We start from the raw sequence: 19,019 nt of genomic DNA on the forward strand, positions 1-19,019 counted from the left end.
TTTTCCTGTCTTCCTGATCTCTGCAATACTATCTGTCTTCTATACAGGAGACATGGTCATGGACTTTTCACTGTTTATCAAGAAATAGAACCCTTAATGACATGACTAGTAAATAACAAAGGCCTACAACTTTTGTTCTCTGTCAGAATCACTGGGGAAGAGATATGAAGCAAGAATTTCTTTTAATAGCTGTCTATAAAAAATGACTTGTAATGTCTCCATTATCTGAGTTTTCCCCAAATTTATGAAATCTTTTACTAGGAATTGAGTTTCAACAGATTTTTAAGTAATAAGAGAAAGAAGTCAAAAAGGAAAAAAAGTTCCTGCTAAAAATCTAAATATAGTGATTATGAGAAAATCTTTCAGTGTCTTCATTTAAGGAACAAGTTGCTGCTAAATAAGTCTGCATTGTGGGAGTTGGGAGGAAAGCAGTTTGAGCGGTCTGTTTCCAGGATGTATGGCTAAAAACTGAGGTAGAAAGTCAGAATCTCAGAGGCGCAGGACCCCTTACCTCGTGCTTTTTTCAACTGTTTTGTTAAATATATTATTTCTATTTTCTTTAAGGGTGCACTAGGAGGCCTCATAATTGGAATCGTCTTGTCATTTTGGGTGGCCATTGGGGCCTTCATTTACCCTGCACCAGCCTCCAAGACATGGCCGTTGCCTTTATCCATAAATCAGTGTGCCCTCCCCAATGTCACGGAATCAGTGCCTCCAGTGCTATCCAGCAGGTAAGGTCACATTAAAGGGGACATTCAGCCTCAGAGTGTGGGTAACCAGGTGAGAGAAGGTAGGAGCATTCCTCAGCGATGAGTTTGAGGAGACAGACCTTGCTTTTCTGTGAGTGTTATTCTGGGCAGTGCCCGGCGTTGAAAAGTGTCCTGTAGGGTCTGGCTTTCTGCTGGTATCCATTCCTCTGCCTTTTAGAGTATAAGTATGAACTGGTGAAGAGTTAGAGGTGTGAGAACAAAGCAGAAAAATTAGCAAAGGATTTGAAAATAGGGGGGATGGGTATGAACATCATAGTATATCCTTAAAAGAATCTGAACAGAATTTTGTGGGCCACGAGGAAAGAGACTGTGGACATAGTGAGTTAGGAGCACTGCTGTGAACTATTAGTTTCTAAATCAAACCATACAGAGTTTAACAAAAGATTTTTCTCTTCTATTTCTGGCTGGGATAAGTAATTTATGATACCAATAAATAGGAGGTAATATGGTATAGGAAAAGACCATGGGCTTTGAAATGAGAAATACCTGGGTTTATATTTTGGTTTTACCATTTACCTAATTTATATCTTTGTACAAGTTAGTAATTTGTTACCTTTTGAATTCTTAGAGTCCTTTGATGAAAAATGAGGTTAATAGTATTTACTTGAATGGATCTCTGAGAGGACTAAATAAAATAGGAAATATCTAGTGAGCAGCACTGTACCTGATTTTAATAAATGTTGATTCTCACATAATTATATCAAGGAACAAATCTAAGAAATGTAGGATTTATGGCTTTTGTAGACAGAACAGTATCTCAGTTTTGTCAGTGCTCCTCTGATTTTCCTCATTTTTACTTGGCCCTGTCCTCTAAAAATACTAAATAATTTGGAAAACTCCATTTATGAAAATCTCTCTAGACCTAGCATCCCTTCTTTACATGGCCCATGTCATTCCTGAGGCCAATCTCAAAAATACGAAGTCCAGGAAGGTAAACTTATCCTCATTGTACTATTGGTTTCCCTCATTTCTTTCCCCTCTCTTTCTTTCTAATCTATCCTTTTAAGCTGCCCATAGATGTATTTCCTTAAGCACCTTTTGAATTCATGATTGCTGCACTGAGAATTATAATGCCCCATGTGCCTACAGAATAATGACAGATTTACTGGAATTAAGTATCTTCCAAGATTTGAAATTTCTAGTCAAATATGTAGATTCTGTGACTTATCTTTTTATCCCAAATGTTGGTTATAATTTCTGGTGCTAAATCTGGACTTGAATAAAGATCTAGTTACTAAGCAATACAAATGATGTAGAAGGCATGGTGCTCACTAATTCTTATAACTCAGTACTTGCATACAAAAGTTATAATTTAGTGACAGATTGGATTCAGTGGAATATAAAGCACAACTAGTCTATAGTCTAGTCTTTTAAAAAATAACCAAATGGCAAAAAGTTAAGTTTGGGAATTTTGAGAGATGCTAGGTATTGAAATGAGCCCTCAGCAACCTGACTTCTCAGTCATAACTTCAGGACTCATGGAACTAGCGACATGTGTTTTCCTCCACAGACCTGCAATCGCTGACATGTGGTATTCGCTCTCCTACCTTTACTACAGTGCAGTAGGCTGCCTAGGATGCATTGCTGCTGGAATAATAATCAGCTTCCTAACAGGTTGGTTATATAGATTCCTCTGTTTGTCCATGGCTGATGTCCCTCTACAGTTAGAGTTAATTAGCTGCAACAAGGACCTACAATATTTACTGTCTAATTCTTAGCAAAACTGTTGACTTCTGTTCCTGGTCATTGATCTTGTTACAGGAAATTTCTGGATTACTTTCCAAATTGTCAGGAAATATGCAGATCTATATGATGATCAGACAAAGCTCAATTACTTTTCTAGCTTTTGGGTTGCTACAGATAATTCTGATTTCTGATCCTTATTTGGGATCTATTTTACCTCCCCAACTCATGCACACATCCCTTTCTGTTGAAACTATATTCCTAGGTTTCTAGAATTTTGTGTTCCCCCATTAAACCCTTACCACTCCTCATCTGCCCTTCCTCTGATTTCCCATTCCTGGTAAGCCAGTGTCTCAACTTGAAATATTAAGATCTACATTGTTTTCTTTATATTTTTCTAGAAGGAAAATATAGAAAAAGCTGTGGACATGCACTGTCTGGCACTTCGGAGAAATTTGATCACTGAGTGTAACACAGCACTCCATTACTCCTTCTAGGGAAATTTAGGCTAAACTGGATCAGATTAAAGACTTTTGTATGAGATTGGGTATTTGAGAACAGTCCTCAGAACACCAAATTTGCAAAGGTTCTGGGAGGGGGAACACTGAGAGCCTTTAAACTTGATTTGAATATCAATGTATTTCTTGTCCCACAGTAGGATTTGAAAGCATGGGAGATTGAACTGGTATATTTTAAAGATAAAGAAGGAAGCAAAACAATGTCCAGTAGCTGGCTGAAGGGTGTTCCTAGGCCAGGATGCTGGGCTGGAAGGAAATAAAATAGAGTAGAAATAATCCTTACAAATTTACAAATATTCTGATTTCTTCAAAAATATCTAATTTTAAAACAGGGATTTAAAAACTGATTTTTCCTAGAGGAAGAATTATATATAATTCCTGCTATCACCTGTGTTAGACTACAGCAGAGCTAGTAGAATTTTTCAGAATAAATATATTATCTTTGAATATTATAGCTGTGAGTTTGCCTGACCTGACAGTTTGTGGGTGTTTAAAACTTAACTCCTACCCCTCTAAGCAGTTACCAATTTTTGTCTACTCACCAGTCAGGCCTGTGTTCACCCAAATACTAAAAAGTGAACTGCTTCTCAAGTTAACAATGCTGAAATCCTTAAAGGAAGTCCTGAAAGTGTGAAACCACCTAATCTATGTCTTGCTTTATTAATAGGTCACCAGAGCGGCAAAGACATTAAACCACTGCTCATTAGACCTGTTTGCAATTTATTTTGCTTTTGGTCTAAGAAATACAAAACTTTGTGCTGGTGTGGAGTTCAGCATGACAGTGGGACAGAGCAGGTGAGGCGATGTTTGAACTTCTGAAAAATAAGCATCAACTCAAGGCATCCCCTTTTTCAGCCACTGGAACTACCAGCAAGAATGGGTATGGGGAGGGAAGGCAGCGAATGCTATAACCTGAAAGAATCCAACTTTCACTTCAGTTACCTCAGCTAATTAGTTTTTAAGTACATAAATATGCCGATAGGTTAATGTGCCTTTGGGATGAATTGTTGGCATTGCAAGTGTTCAATTCTCAAATTTCTTTTGAGCCCTCAGGAGGGTGAATTCTCTGTAAGGCATAAAAATGAATGAGAAAAGGACAAAGGAATAGTGTGGTGTAATGGTGAAAAAGCACAGGCTTTAGCGTGAAATGCCCAGTTTAATCTGGGCATTTAAACTGGGATGTTTAATCCCAGTTCCATCTTTTACTCTTCTTGGATAAGTTATTAACCTCTCCGAACTTCAGCTTTTATCTGAGAACTAAGGGAGACATGGCCAAGCAACTGGGATATAAACATCCCTAGTTCTATGGGGAGAAAATATAAAGTAAGATCTATTGGAAGAATTTGATAGGTGGACAAAGAACAGGAGTCATATAACCCCTAGTTTTTCTCACTTACACAGTCAGGCCTTGAGACAATGCCAAAGTCACACCAGTCAAAGGCCAGCAGGGACAGCTCTGGTTAGACCAAACTGAACTTACTGACTTGATCTAGGAAGTGTGGGCTCTCCAGGGGAACCAGAGATGCCACCCCAATAAGAGCAAAGATGGACCTGATTTTTGTAAGGATGATTTTTCCAGTGAAAGATTCTGAGAATGGTTAAAGCAAAGCAGGAATGAAAATAAAACTAGGGCAATGAAAATAAAACTGGTAAGAGAACAATCGTCATACAAAATATTTCTATCACTTGACAACTGTAGGGTCTTGGAAGAAGCAATGTTATCTTGGTCTTATGTAAGTCTGTCTTCTCAGCCTAAGAACAGGAGTGTAAATATATATTTTTCTTCCAGTTTTCAAATAGTGTGTATTACTGATCTTTCAGTCTCAGATGTTTCATCCTTTTAATACTCCAGGAAAAGGACTCCTCATCCATATCATATCACCTAAGTTGTCAATTTACTCTCTTCCCTGCAAAGCACAATAATAAAAAATATATGAAATCAAGCTGGATTTAATAGTCATTGTAATAAGCAGAGCAACATCTTAACAGAGCTCTAAGTTCAAGTAGCTGAATGAGGATCTTTAAATGAAAAATTCTGATTGGGGTTGGACACAATTTGTGATAAGTCAGTTTTATAGTTATATAGCCAGATTAAAGTTCTCTAGTCAGTCTTGATACATAAACAATGGTTTGAGTAGCAAGGAGTTTGTCTCACTGAGTAACCTACAATTCGAGGAGGTTTTTCACCTCAGCAAACAATTTTGTTGAGATGGCTGCTGGTTAAGCAGCAAATAGTTTGGATAAACAGCTTTTAAGGAATTTCTTGAAGCAAAGAATTAAGTTATTTAGTGGTGATAGATGTCTTCCTAGGCTAGAATTTCCTGGAATAAGTGATAAATTGTCTTGATGCAAGCAGTTTCCATTCCTACGGTTGGGGCTGAGAATGGGAACACTTAGTATGTCACTACTGGGCTCCTTTTCCAAATAACATCGAGCAGCTTCCAGGGGAGGCTGCATGCAGGTGCTCTTGCTATGATAAAGGTTCCTTGCTGTTCACAGGGAGGAAATAAGCCACCTCTGTCTGAAATGCAGGTTTGTCTTTCCACATTGCTAACACTGCTCCCTCACAGGCATGATATACTAAATGAGAAATGAATAAATTCCTTCACAAAATGTACATTGTAAATGCTCAGGAAATCATTCTTTCAGTTTTTATTATTGGGGTTCTTCCTCAAAAAATTCTGTCTATTAATATAAAATCAACACAAAGAATCCCTATTAGAAATACCTACCTAGATGGAGATACCAAAGTAATCAATAAGGAAGTGTTAACTCGGAATTATTTATTCTGCTTTTATATTAATAGTAGAATTTTTTTGAGGAAGAGGTCCAATCAAGATCTCCTCAGTTTTATTTGGAGTACATCAAGGCTGTCTGGCTAATATGTATTTTTCTGTTTTCTTCAGGAAAATGTTGAGAATGGCAGAGCATGGAAACAAGGGGTGGAATCTGTCTTCCAGAATGGACTCAACGGGGAGAGCTTGGTTCCTGTTCCAGGATATGACCCCAAAGACAAAAGCTACAACAATATGGTGTTAGAAAAGGTTACCCATTTCTAAGGCAGCTCTCTCTCTCTCTCTTTCCCTCGCTCCCTTTCTCCATTTTCTTCTTGCCTATTGGATAACAGACTTGTAGTCTTCACTGCTAGAAGACAGGGATGTCTAATGTCTATTTATACTTATTTATAACTATAAATAACTGTTCCTCAGGATATACCTTGGAAGATCCAATTTTCAGATGAGAAAAAACAGCCAAACCTTAAGTGCATATGCAACTTTCTTCTTAAATAAAGTAGGACTGGATTTCATTATATTGCAAAGAATCAATTTCTTTGTATCATATTAAAGTTAATGGGGTGTTGAGGTAATTTTTAAACTATCAAATATTTTGGAGCTTACATAGAAAATGTGGAAGCAGATATGCATATCAATGCTTCTCTGTCATTGCTGATAACATGGAGGATTGACATCTACCCCAAATCCCAAACTTCAGAGGAAATAGGCATATTTCACATATACATACCATTCCAGAAGTTGCTGTTGGAACAGACCTAACTGCCTTAAACATCCCCCCCATGCATACACATCTTAAATCATCTTCCAGTCATTCTTGCTCCTATAGCTTCCCTGACCAAGCTTTAAAGATAAACTTTGTTAAGAACAGAGGAGAGACTGGTATGCTCAGATCTTTTTGTAATTTCAACATAATATTTCTTCCTATCACCTTATTTGAGAAATTGATTCTGTACACAGTAAGAAGTCCATAGTCATTCTTCAGAAATGGGTAATCAGGAAAGGAATGGCCTACAGGATGTTGCTAGGATAGTACTGTGTAAAAGAAAGAACCTTGCAGATAGCTTACCAGCTCATAGGAGATTTTACTAGCATAGGGTCTTCTTTGGTACAAAAAAGATTGTCCACAGGATTTACTCTCAGCTCATATCTGCACACTCAACATCTTCAGTCAGGCTAAGGAAACAGAAGTTCTAATTGAATTCCAGAAAATATTTTTCAAAGTTCTGGAGTAAGAGGGGACTATAAATCAAAAAGGCGAGTTGATAATGCAGTGAAAGTTTTTGGGAGAAGAAATAACATCCTTAAAAAGTAAAAGGCAGTGCCATGGGGGCTAGATTGATAAGATGAATGATAATAGGAAGCCAAATAATGTCTGGGCATCAGGTCTATTAGGGCAGGCGTCAGATATTTATTTTGGTGGCCAGGTAAGATCAAGAGGTCTAGAAATGGTATGTTAGCAAAGTAAAAGAACTGGTCCAAACAGGCATTGTGATTTCAATGTTACCCAGGAGGAGAAATCCTGTAAAGAAGCATATTGCCAGTATTTATTACCGGAGAAAGAAGATAAAGAGGGAAGAATTAATGAGGATTAAAAACTGGAGATTACAAATTAGAGCCCAATCCTTGCCTTTCTCCTCCGCTCTCAAAGAAGAGAGGATAGAAAGAGAAATGTGCTATAGTTTAAAAGAGAGAATAGAAGACATACATTTGGAAAAAGGAGGGAAGAAATAAGAAAAAGGGTATATTTGGAACAATATCAGAAAATAAGGAGCAGGATTTCTGGAAGTATTTTTAATCAAGCAATCTAATAAAGGTGTTGATGTAAGGATTTGCAAATTGAGAGGTACAATGCAATTACTTTTCTGATGATGTAGTAGTTAAGACATTCCTATGAATTTGAAATTAAAAATATTAGATGAATATTGAAATTTTGGCTAAACCTCATTGATTTAATTAATAGTTGACACAGGAAAAATACAACCCTGAGGATGAGAATGAGATTAGCAGGGGTCACTATATATATATATATGAATTCCCCCCCATATATTCTTTGGCAATTACCAATTTTCACTTTTTAAAAAAGGTAAATCAGTTACTACCACTGCATCTTATCTTCTCATTGCACCCCATTGAGAGATTCTAACCCTGAAGAAAAAATACTAAGTAGTGCCCTTTCAATGGTACCAGTGTGGACCACTGTCTCCCAAGGGTGCCTGAAGTACAGACGAACACTCAGATAACAGAGTTCACATCATGATCTACCAACTTTTCACTGTGAGCCAGCAACTCCTCACCCAGAGAGTGCACAGATGTCCTCACAGGAGAGGTCTGAGCTTGCTGTGAACCGATAAGGTTCTCTTTAGTCACAGAGACCCCTCCCCGCATATAGGGGCTCTGGGTAATAGACAGCGGGGGCTTACGTGTATACACAGATATACAATTTAGAATACATTTCAAGATTTTGAACTTTTGCTTGACAGTCCAAAAGTAGTTCTTCATTTTATACACAAATTATCTCAAAAATTTTAAAAATATTTATTTTTTCATGCATACAAGAACTGGGGTACAGGGCCTCCCCTGGTGGCGCAGTGGTTGAGCGCTGGGCTGCGAAGTGCTTGAACAAATAAATAAATAAACCTTAAAAAAAAATAAAATAAAAACTGGGGTAAAGGTCAGATGCATGGTAGGGTGAGAGTATTCACCGGAGACAGAGCGCAAACAGGCAGACTGACAAAATACACCGCTGAGGGGAGCAGCGGGTGAGACAGGAGAGGTCTGCCACACCATGTGGGATTCTCGCCAGCCGGCTGGTACTGAACCAGTGCTGCAGAGGTTGTGGACAGCTTCACAGCACTGCACTCAACTGCCTGCACCACCAGGGAGGCCCTTATCTCATAAATTTTACTCACAAATTATTTTATAGATAATCCACCATGTTACATTTATCTCAGAAATATTTTCAGGATCACTTTTTTAGTCACACAGTCTCTCACTTGGTGTATTATCAAAGCATACAATGACTTACAAATGGAAGATACTATTACATTATTACAAAAATGGCTGTTTTCTCTCACATAATGGAGTCTACAGTATTATGAGGTAATGTTTCAATAACCACTTGCGGTCAATATAATGATTCCTTCTAAACTGAACAAACATGTTCAAATTTATTAGAAGGTAAAGAGTAGGTAGGAAGGTAGGAATTCACAGGACAGTCATCTTTTACAGTATCCAGAAACCACATTTGTTGTATAGCAAAGGGGAATGGAACTAAAAAGTGCAGAATCAATAGCACCTCTCTTCTATCCTTGCCCCTCCTTAGGACTATCAGCTTGGACTGTGTCAAGGCCATTGGTACAATTTAAGGTCATCTAATGCCAGGTTCAGTCCAGTTCATGGAAATGGGTGAAATGTATGGCTGTTTCTTATGCCACAAAATAACCAAGAATAGTCAATAAAAAGAGCTGTGAACAATGAGTTCCTAGGATGGCCTAAAAATTTCAATGTATTAGTATAAATGGAAGACATACCTCAATGCCTCTTTCACTCATTCTGAGTAAATTTGTTTTGATGACCAGTGTTCTTTGTCACCATCTGGAATAAGAAGTACAGCCTGTTGATGAAGTGAGGGATTAAGTTGAAACATAAGTTCTGAGATAAATGATGTCAGTCATCTTGGCTAAGATTCAAAACTCTAGTTAATTCACAAATTAAAAGCAGCAAAAATTGCCCTACTTAGTAGGGTTGTTTTAAGGATCTACAGGGGTAAATCCTGTGAAATATTTAGCAGAGACTGGACCACATGGATAGTTAATGCTCCTTAGTCTGCAATATGCGAAGAACATGGCATATGTTATGGTATTTACTTTAATTTAAATAGCTTCATTGTTTCTCTTTAGGAATTTCGAGACACTGGCTTAGTTCATGTGCTACCAAACTAGTTTGAAAATCAGAAATAACAAGATAAACATAAGGTATAAGTTAAAAGTCAAGCCACACATTTCCAAACAATAGCCTTTTTAATGCCATTAATTAAAATATGATTTTCCAGGGGTTAATTTTTGTAAGGGTCCTAAATTCTTGAAGAAAGAAAAAAAAACACTATATAGACAAGTTTATTACTGAAAAATGCAATATTCAAGCCTATCATTTGTTAGGTAGTACATATGTAAAATGTAAACCCTGATAAGTAAACAGCATCTCAATCTATGATTCAATGCACAGTTAAAAGCAACTGTGATTCTCTAAACATACTAGAAATTCAGTTTTAAAGTAAATGTTAATTCAAATATTCTTTGACTACAAGCTTCATTATTTTGCAGTTGTATGGATTAATACCATTGTATTCTACAGAGAAAAAAGGAATCACAGACCAAGGGGTTTTCAAACGGTGTTTCAAAGAAAATATTATTGAAATATTTTATGGTATTACAATCTTAATCCAACAGTATTACAAAGATCCAAGAGGTAAAGAGGAAAAAAAATAAAGCAGTCTCCCTTTAATTATTCCCTTAGACATAAATTGTTTTAAAATATTAGATATTTCAGCTCTATATACATTTACATATATTTAAAAATCTCATGTGCTCTACTACAATAGTGTAAGGTTCTAGGCTCACTGCAAAATTAACCACTTTTATCCACCACTAATAACCTTGAGTATACTCTATTTGCAAACTGATAAAATTTTAATTGGTATTGGCAATGGTATATATGAAAATACAAAATTTTTAAATTATTCATTGTAACTCATAATTGATAGTAACTCACCTACTGGTTACTTTTATTTATAACTCTTGCAAAGACAATGTTATTATTTCATCCTCCAATTCAATCTCCTGACCAAATCAATCTATGTGGATAAAACACTCATGAACTTGCTTTAATGCTGCACTTTTGTTTGTAATTATCATTATAGTTTCAGAATGCAAAGTTAAACTTATAAATATTTGACTACTAAAATGCAGGATGGCCTTTAATTGAGGTATCAGTATATCAACAACTCACTAGATTGTCATGACAAATTAGGCAAAAAAAATATTATTATAGAAAATTTCAGCTGGCAATGTTATTTCTGTATCTGAATGGAAAAATGATATCTTTGTATTTCCAAAATTTTACAGTTTTTTTTTATAGAAACTTGGAATACTTCTAAATTTGATGTTCTATTTATACAGTTAACAAATTTTAGGAAAAATGTCTGTAGAATGAGGATAGCTATATAAATAATTTCTTTTAAAAATAAGTTCATATTGAAATGTGTTCAAGTGCTCAATGTGACTATTCTTTGCAGGGTTAGGAGTGGGATGCAAAAATACCCTTAAATTTTTATATGAATATATTGTCAGGTCTATCAAGCAACCAAGTAAAGAGAATTCAAAATAAGGTTTGATATATTATAAAACATTATTTTTTTAGTGTTATCGATATTGCCTGAAATATTTGAGCTACTAAGGTCTTAAGACACACACACACACACGTAACCATCAAGATGATTTTATGATTTAATACAGTGAGTTACTATAAATCAAGAAAAGCATTGTATAATGGTGATACCTCTTATGGACCTTGGCCTCTTTGTCCTTTGGAATTTCCAGAAACATTCACCTGCTTTTAAAAAAGATTTTAAAGCGAGTGTGCACAGGTGTTTAGAACACTCAGTTTCCAATTACAGAATCTGCATCGACACATTTAAAAAACTAATTTCATGCAGTGTATTGATTAAATGCCCTAGTGTGATTGCCATGTGAAAAATAACGGAGCAATCCCCAAACCGCTTATTCGTAGCAGTACAACAGGCAGAACTTATAGAGAACTGAGCAATTAGGCAATGCTATTGACTTATTTGGAACCCACATTATAAAGGTTTTTATTAAGTACCTTTACTGTTCACTACTTTTAGAACACTGCCCTGAAGACACACCTTAGAAATACTGTTTGGATAATTGATTCAATCTATTTCAACAAAGCAAAGTTTACTTAAATTCACTTGAAAATTTCTCATGAGAGTTTCAAAGAAATGTTGACTGGTTAACAATAACACACACATATAGTATTCCCCCAATTCCCTCTTCAATTACAGAACTCTCATAGCACTTTCCTACTTGAAAAAATTCAGTGTAGAGGTCATGTATATAGGGGATACACACTAAGAAGCTAAAATTGCATATATATGTATTTAAATGTATTTTCATCTGCAACTTGGAAAATAGAAACATTTATTTTTTGGTTAGAGTTATCACTGATTTGTAAGTTTACTTTATTTAGCTTCATCATTGAGAAAGATAAAGAAAAAAAGAAAAATCTTCATTTCTTCTGAATGTTAAAAGATGAATTTAATTGTAGCTACTTGTTCAGTTAAAAAGAAGGCAGGATGTGTACATAGCAAATACTGAAATAGAACCTCAAAATACAGTTATATTGCCCAGGTGGGAAGACATCCCCTCCACCATTCCCAAAGCATTGCTTCCACAATTATTCTTGCCATCAAGATTATTCTGGCCATTCAATCCCCCTCTTCTCATGTGGAGAAAAGCTGCCCAAAAAAAGCAAACTGTCTGTTCTTAGCACTTGTTAAATACTAAAGTCGCCCTAAAGTGTTCATCTGGATATTGACAAAATAATTATAATGGTTTGAAACAACTTGTGTACCACATGGCACTAGCCATCCACTTAACTATTTTTAGTGAAAAATATCTAAACAGATCTCATTAACTTTTGTTTTACAACTATCAATAATAATTTAGGAGTGTTTTACTTTCCAAAAAACAGAAAGGAGAGTTGATGCTTTTCCTACAGAGAGTGAGAGTTGACATGGAAGTATTCTGAGGATTTCAATACACATATATGCCTGAAAATCTCAGCCCTTCCTTCTTAGGGAAAGATTAAAGCAACATCCACATAACTGACTGTCTAGTGTACTCAAGACTCCCACTTTGAACTGTCTGTACCCAGAACAAGAGGCTTTCTTCAGGGAGAATTGTGCTGGAGCACACACTGGGACAGTCATAAAGCTCTAAGATTGAATGTATAGGCTTCTCCCTGATAAGCTATGAAAACCAGAGAAATAAGATGCTGATTGCCTGGATAAAACCTACAATGATTTCCAGGACTTGCTATCATACTTGAGAGAAAATAGACTGGGGACACTGAATGGGTGTATCTGAGAGAGAGTAAGTGCTCACTGGTTCTTATATAAAAGATATGCTGGTTGTGAGTGTGTGTATGCAATCACACTCAGACACACACACACACACACACACACACCCCACATACTCTGGGTTTAAGTCTACCTGCCCCTAATTGACAAACTAGTACATTCAGCCTTATCTGTCAGCAACTCTTCAAGCAATTTTCAATTTTGACCATTAGGTTTGTGTGTGTGTGTGTGTGTGTGTGTGTATGCATGCACGCTCACAATTTGGTAGTTTCTTATTGACAGTTGGCCCTACATGTCCACTATCTTGACAGGTACTATATCTAGACTAAAATTGATCTTCATCTGTCCCAAGGAGATCGTGATGATTGACAGAGCCAGCACAAGTCAGAAAAAAAGAAAATGTTTCTGTGTGATAGAAGCATTATTAGTTCCATAAAAACTAATCAAGCTTCTCCCATCTGTTTCTAGTACAAATCATTATTAGGATCAATATGATACTCCATCTGCACTTTCAGATGCAAATGCCTTGAAAATAACAATGAGCTTATCAGAAGACTAAAATGAAAACTTTTTAATGAGTGGGGCAAGAACCTGCAAGAATTTCCTTATAGAGCTAAAGAATGAGCAATTTCCTTTCCCCATACACACTCAACAAATCACTTTATCCTTTAAAAAAAGGAATAAATCCAACATGCAAATTATAGAAAAATACCATATCATATGATAATTTATTGAGTGAAAAAAGCTTCTTTTCATTCCATTCTACAATAGATTGTTCTAGGAGTCATTTTGAAAAATTGTGCAACATTCAGAAGTTGTATCTCATCATGCAGTCACGCAGCAGCATTATCTACAAGTGCATGCGGAGACTCAGACAGTTGTGAACTATGTCAGCTACAATCTAGAGTGATTTTCCACATCCTACTCTGCAAGCGCTTCAGCTCTGAACAAACTGTCAAAGCTGACTACATGCACATTTGTATTAGTTATTTGCTTGAAAAGACAACAATTTAGAATATGAAAATATATAAGCAGCATTCACATAATACAGAATTCCTGAGAAAAGTGTGTGCTATATAAATCTTTGAGAAATAATTTGCATTCATATGAAAACCATGATATAAAACATTTCTTTCAAATAAAATAGAGTGAAATAAAACTAACATACTGTTTTGGGCTGTAATATTTTGTTGTCAACAGTGATGAAGGCCTCGCTAGAGTCTACTGCATTGTTTCATAAAAGGAAAAATCTCAGAAAATTTTTTCACTGTTACTCTATTTTTTCACCAGTTTCAAAATTATCAACATATTATAATGTTTTATTAAAAATACATTTCTTTATTCACATTTTTTCTCTCTAGGCAATCAATATGATTTTAAACCCTGATGGTGGTATATAAAACTAACTCCTAAAGAGAAGAATTCTCAAGGGCACAACTATCATTATTTTTTGCTGCACACAGGACAAATATCTTTGTCCTGTATCCCTCATTTGGAAAAGATATAAATATCAGATTCATTTATGTCTTTAACAGACAGAGAGTATTTATTCTCAGGCATTGTAATACACTTAACTAACCAAGTAAAAGAAATGCAGATGCTACAAAGATGCAGGAGGTTAGAACTCCTTTGTGGAGTTAGTAGAATTAGTTACTATAAATACACAGGTGGCAGAAACAGAATCTCTATGCAATGTGTATGAAAGAATCCCATGTGGGAAGGGCACGCGAAAGAATTTTAGAGTATGAAATTTGTCCCCTTGCTCAGAATTAGACGACAAGTAGGGATATGAATATTTTTGACAAAAACCAACCAACCACCTACCTACCCGACAACTGTAATATATTAGCTTTTCCCTGGGGGAAACAAGGGAAAGCAAAAAAGAAAAACATTTTCAGTGTAAGGATTGTAAAAATAGTAAGAACAACTTTATACTTTTCTTACTAGAGAAATCTTAGTGTATATTTCAATTGCATTGAATTGGCCTGTGTAAATTTTGGGACTATCTATGCTATGTTTAATTGGACAAAAGTTAATTGGACAAATAATAACCAAAATAGTAAGATATATATGAGTGTGTATAATCTCCCAAACTATTTCTAGGAGAGGAAAAAACTGAGATTAGCTTTGACGTTTTATATGGAAATATGTCCTACTTACTGCTGTACATCCTCTTATTTCAATTCTTTTGCCCAGATGGCCACCAAAGCTTGTGCCTCCACAGACTTTCCTTTAATTGAATGCCCCATTATTCCCACTTCTTTAGACTATGAACAGTCACACTAACAGATAATAGAACTGACACTGAAACAGAAGCTGCACAATAAAGCAAATTGAGGTCTTTCACAATTAATTTGACTTTGTTTCTAGGGAATTTTTAAAAATAAACTCAATCTATCAAAGAAATAGTAACAAAACTCTGTTCAATGATGAAAAGAAAGTGAAAAAAAAGTGTTTTTTTTTTTTACAAATAATATAAATTTATATTCATGCATTACTTTCATTAGCTCATGAGCAAGAGATGACATTGTTGGAAAAGCATACATATTGCAAAGCATCTGGCTTCTGTTTTCCTCAATAAACAAGTCACAAATGGGATAGTGTGCCAATGTTCTCAGAGCTGATAAATTAACTTGCATTACACATTGTCAAGGTGCAAAGGTACAAGGAAAATCAACATATTTACAGCAGTTCAAGTTATTCAGTGAGAGCTGTTGTAATAAATCAGGAAGCGAAATATTAAATGTACTATAAAACTGCCTTTTGCAGTAAAGTATGGATTTATCTTCTCAATGATATGAAAATAACCATTCATGTTTTATATGCATGTGGCTCTATTGGCATTTAGTTATAAAGAAAGGCAGTATAACTGGTCCTGTCAGTGACAAAATAGATTTGAATGTAGTAGATGCAACAGAATATTATTTCATGAATTGTATTCATTTTGGAATTTTAGATTTTTGGTTTGACTATTAAGGTGATGTGCAATTCTTCAACTGCATAGTAAATATAAAGCAGCATAATTTCCCTGTGGCACTGGTTCATAAGCTCAGCAAGAAACAAGGGAAATTCTTATAAACCTGTAAGCTGAAGGGACATGGATTTTTGGCAGCAAAGGCAATAATTGATTATTTCTTGCATGTATTAACTCACCCTATGGTTTCAAAGTCATTAGAATGTGAATGAAGATAACACAATTCTAAGTCATTCCTGGAGTGTGAACATTTACATGGAAATCTTGTCTTTAGAAACCTCACCATTACCCTTCCTATTACGCTACAGCTGATGGAAGGTGGAGGTCTCCAAACACACAACTCCCTGAGTCTGGTTCTGAGAATTAGATTCTGGCTTCCTGCAATGTCAATCTAAGCATTATTTTAAGGTCAGGAGTCATCTTTTTCTTCCCTAGAAATGCTGGCTATTTCAAATACCAGAGATAACTGCGATGCAGTTCCAAGGAGCACAATATACACATGATTGCCAGGTATAACCTTCCTCCTAGATCCCACCTAAAATTTGAACTTGCTGTGATTCCCATGGCTACTGCTCCTACTGGGAAACAGGCACCAACTAAGGCCATTCATGATGAACAGGGTGACCACTTTTTCTCCGCTGTTGTTGTAAATGTTCTAATTCAGCTTCGTACATCATTTCTTGGACGAGGTACTTCTCCCGTCGTATTCTGTCATACAGATTTTTTGGTACATCTGGAATCAGGTATGCGATGAATGACTTGATCCCAAAAACAAGGTGCTGCAAATTTAAGAGGGGAAAAGTACAATATTCAAAGATTATGAAATGCTAATTATAAAAAAGAATACCCAATGTTGTATTTGACTAACAGTCGATCAAACATTGAAACATAGAATATATCATCTGTATCAATTTTCAAAGATTGCATTTGAAATAGTACTGTTGCCTTCCATCAAATAAGTGCTAGGAGGAATGAAGGGCTTTTTCCTCTTTTTACTGTGCTAGACTGATATCACATTATAAATAATACTTGTTCAAAATAACTTTATCAGTCTTTGAATTACCTCAAACACAATGATGAAGGCCAGTCGAGCAGCGAGGATGTGCCAGTATTGTAAGGTAAATTCATAGGGTTTGGAACTCCAAGGGGGACCTCTGTAATCTCTGTACCTAAAACCCACAAAAAACAAAGAATTTGAGGAACAGAGACTAATGTGTAGAGGCCCCAAATGTTCTTGATTTGTATATATTCCAAAATGATATATATATGGGTTCTTTAATGTGTAAAGGGGAGGTAATGTAATGGGGAAAGGAAGAAGAAAAGAACTATAATTTAAAGCAAGTACCTGCAATAACCAGATTTTCCCATACCGAGCTCACTCAGGTCAAAGAAGGAGAGGCTATTGTTGACATATCCTTTTAAGCAACTGAGAGAAAAGAAAAGTATTATGTGATTCAGAGATTCATCAATTTCTAGTGCAGTTCCTTCATTACAAATGACAGGATTTAAAAGATTCATTTCCACTCAAATTATAAATTCCTAGCACTTCAACTCTTGTATTCTATTCCCTAACTTCCATTATATCTGTAATTGCCCCTTAATGAGATAAACTCTTGGTCATTTTCCCCCTGTAATTTATAATTAAACAGCCAGTCAATAAACATATTTATTTGTGATTTGTTAATTTACTCAATATGTATTTATTGAGGACCTACAATTTTTTTCTTTTAAGAAAAATCTAGATGCTTGGTGTTCAACAATAAACAAAAGAGGCAAAAATCCCTATGATATAAGATTAGGGATTAGACTGTGGTCAGGGTTGTTACAACAATCTTAGAAGATATACATTATTCTTTCCATTATACAGATTAAAGAACTATGGTTTATAGAGAAAACTTTTCCCTAGGCCCATAAGCCTTAAAATCCTTTATATTTTCAGTTATCTTATATATCAATATTTTAAAAATTTATTGGGGGTCTCAAAGCCATTTGCATAGCAACATACCTATTGATATTTTATGTATTAGAAATTAAAGCTGAGACATTTATAAAATATGTACCAATTCATGTAAAAGTACTGTCAAATCCATTAAAATTAATATGCATACCACATTTTTTATTATTGATAATTTTATTTAAAAAAATTACTAGATAACACTGGTTTATAATAATGCGTATGACTCAGAGGCATAGGTTTATACCTGTTCAGATATAAGTTATCACAAATATAGCACATTAAAAAAAAGCTATATTTTTGCAAAAGAAAAATGTGGTATGAAGAATTATAATGTTTTTATGTGATTAAAAATCCCTTTTGATGTCTGTCTCATAAAAGACGGCTACATTCTCATGTCTGCTAGTGCATTTACTCTATTGCAATATGTTGATTTGGCTAAAGAGTATTTAGAGAACCTGGCCTCACACAGATAAGTAATTGGACAAAGGAGGACTATTTTAATAGCGTTTCAGATAGTTATGCACATTTTTCTTTGATATCTCAGCAAAATTTTGTATATGTAGTCAGTTTTTAAAGTTTAGTTGCAATGGGAAATCTTAAACTAAATAAAGTTTAATTTCAATACAGCACTGAACTTTTCATATGGATCTTACATTAAAATCCCTAAGTCTATCTTGTAATTTGAATTTATCTCTTAAGGAGATTTATAACATCATATAAAGGTAATTTGGAAAATTTATTCCTGTAGTTATGAAGATCATCTAGATATTACCACAGCTTTATGAAAAAAAAAAAAAACACAATTGTTAACATCAGTATTGATTTTAATCAGAAAAAAACAATCTGTAGATATTGTAGTGGTAGATAAAAGTTATCCAAAATTCAAATTTTCATTTCAAAGCCTGAATTTTATTAGTGAAAATAAATACTGTCAATAATTTTCCTTAAAATGACGTAATAGTTTTATGCATTTTATAAAAGAGTGTCTGCTAAGTGCTCAAGCCTGAATAATCATAGCTTGTCTGGAATGTTTGTATAATTTGCAACAATCACACATGGATTTTTCTTCGAGACAACCCTCATCATTTGGTATGTAAAAGTGCTTCTTGCACAGTTCACAATTTGTTAAATAAACAATCATAAAACATGTTTCTTCAAACTGA

At 35.1% G+C, this 19,019-nt stretch overlaps 2 protein-coding genes across 11 annotated transcripts in view; one reads left to right on the forward strand and one right to left on the reverse strand.

Moving 5' to 3' along the window:
• SLC5A12 (solute carrier family 5 member 12) overlaps nt 1-6,034 on the forward strand; it is a 44,639-nt gene extending 38,605 nt beyond the window's left edge. Inside the window, exons 12-15 of the mRNA XM_037522562.1 lie at nt 565-731; nt 2,281-2,384; nt 3,639-3,766; nt 5,878-6,034. Coding sequence (XP_037378459.1) covers nt 565-731; nt 2,281-2,384; nt 3,639-3,766; nt 5,878-6,030 — 552 coding nt within the window. The 3' untranslated portion in view covers nt 6,031-6,034. The remainder of the gene's footprint in view (nt 1-564; nt 732-2,280; nt 2,385-3,638; nt 3,767-5,877) is intronic.
• The window catches only part of ANO3 (anoctamin 3), a 391,782-nt gene that overhangs the window by 4,690 nt on the left and 368,073 nt on the right, over nt 1-19,019 (reverse strand). For 5 of the 10 annotated variants that reach the window (XM_054699330.1, XM_054699329.1, XM_054699332.1 and 2 more), the window contains 3 exons: nt 17,245-17,325; nt 16,963-17,068; nt 11,147-16,678 (listed from right to left, as the gene is read on the reverse strand). In XM_054699330.1, the coding sequence (XP_054555305.1) occupies nt 16,496-16,678; nt 16,963-17,068; nt 17,245-17,325 (370 nt within the window). In that variant the 3' untranslated portion in view covers nt 11,147-16,495. Of the gene's footprint in view, nt 1-4,788; nt 4,879-6,818; nt 6,940-9,296; nt 9,380-11,146; nt 16,679-16,962; nt 17,069-17,244; nt 17,326-19,019 lie in introns of those variants that run through there. The other 5 variants (XR_008553471.1, XR_008553472.1, XM_054699326.1 and 2 more) reach the window with 5 other exon arrangements.

This window comes from Talpa occidentalis, unplaced genomic scaffold, assembly GCF_014898055.3.
Source record: "Talpa occidentalis isolate TD23 unplaced genomic scaffold, MPIMG_talOcc4v2.1 talOcc4.3, whole genome shotgun sequence".
NCBI lineage: Eukaryota > Metazoa > Chordata > Mammalia > Eulipotyphla > Talpidae > Talpa > Talpa occidentalis.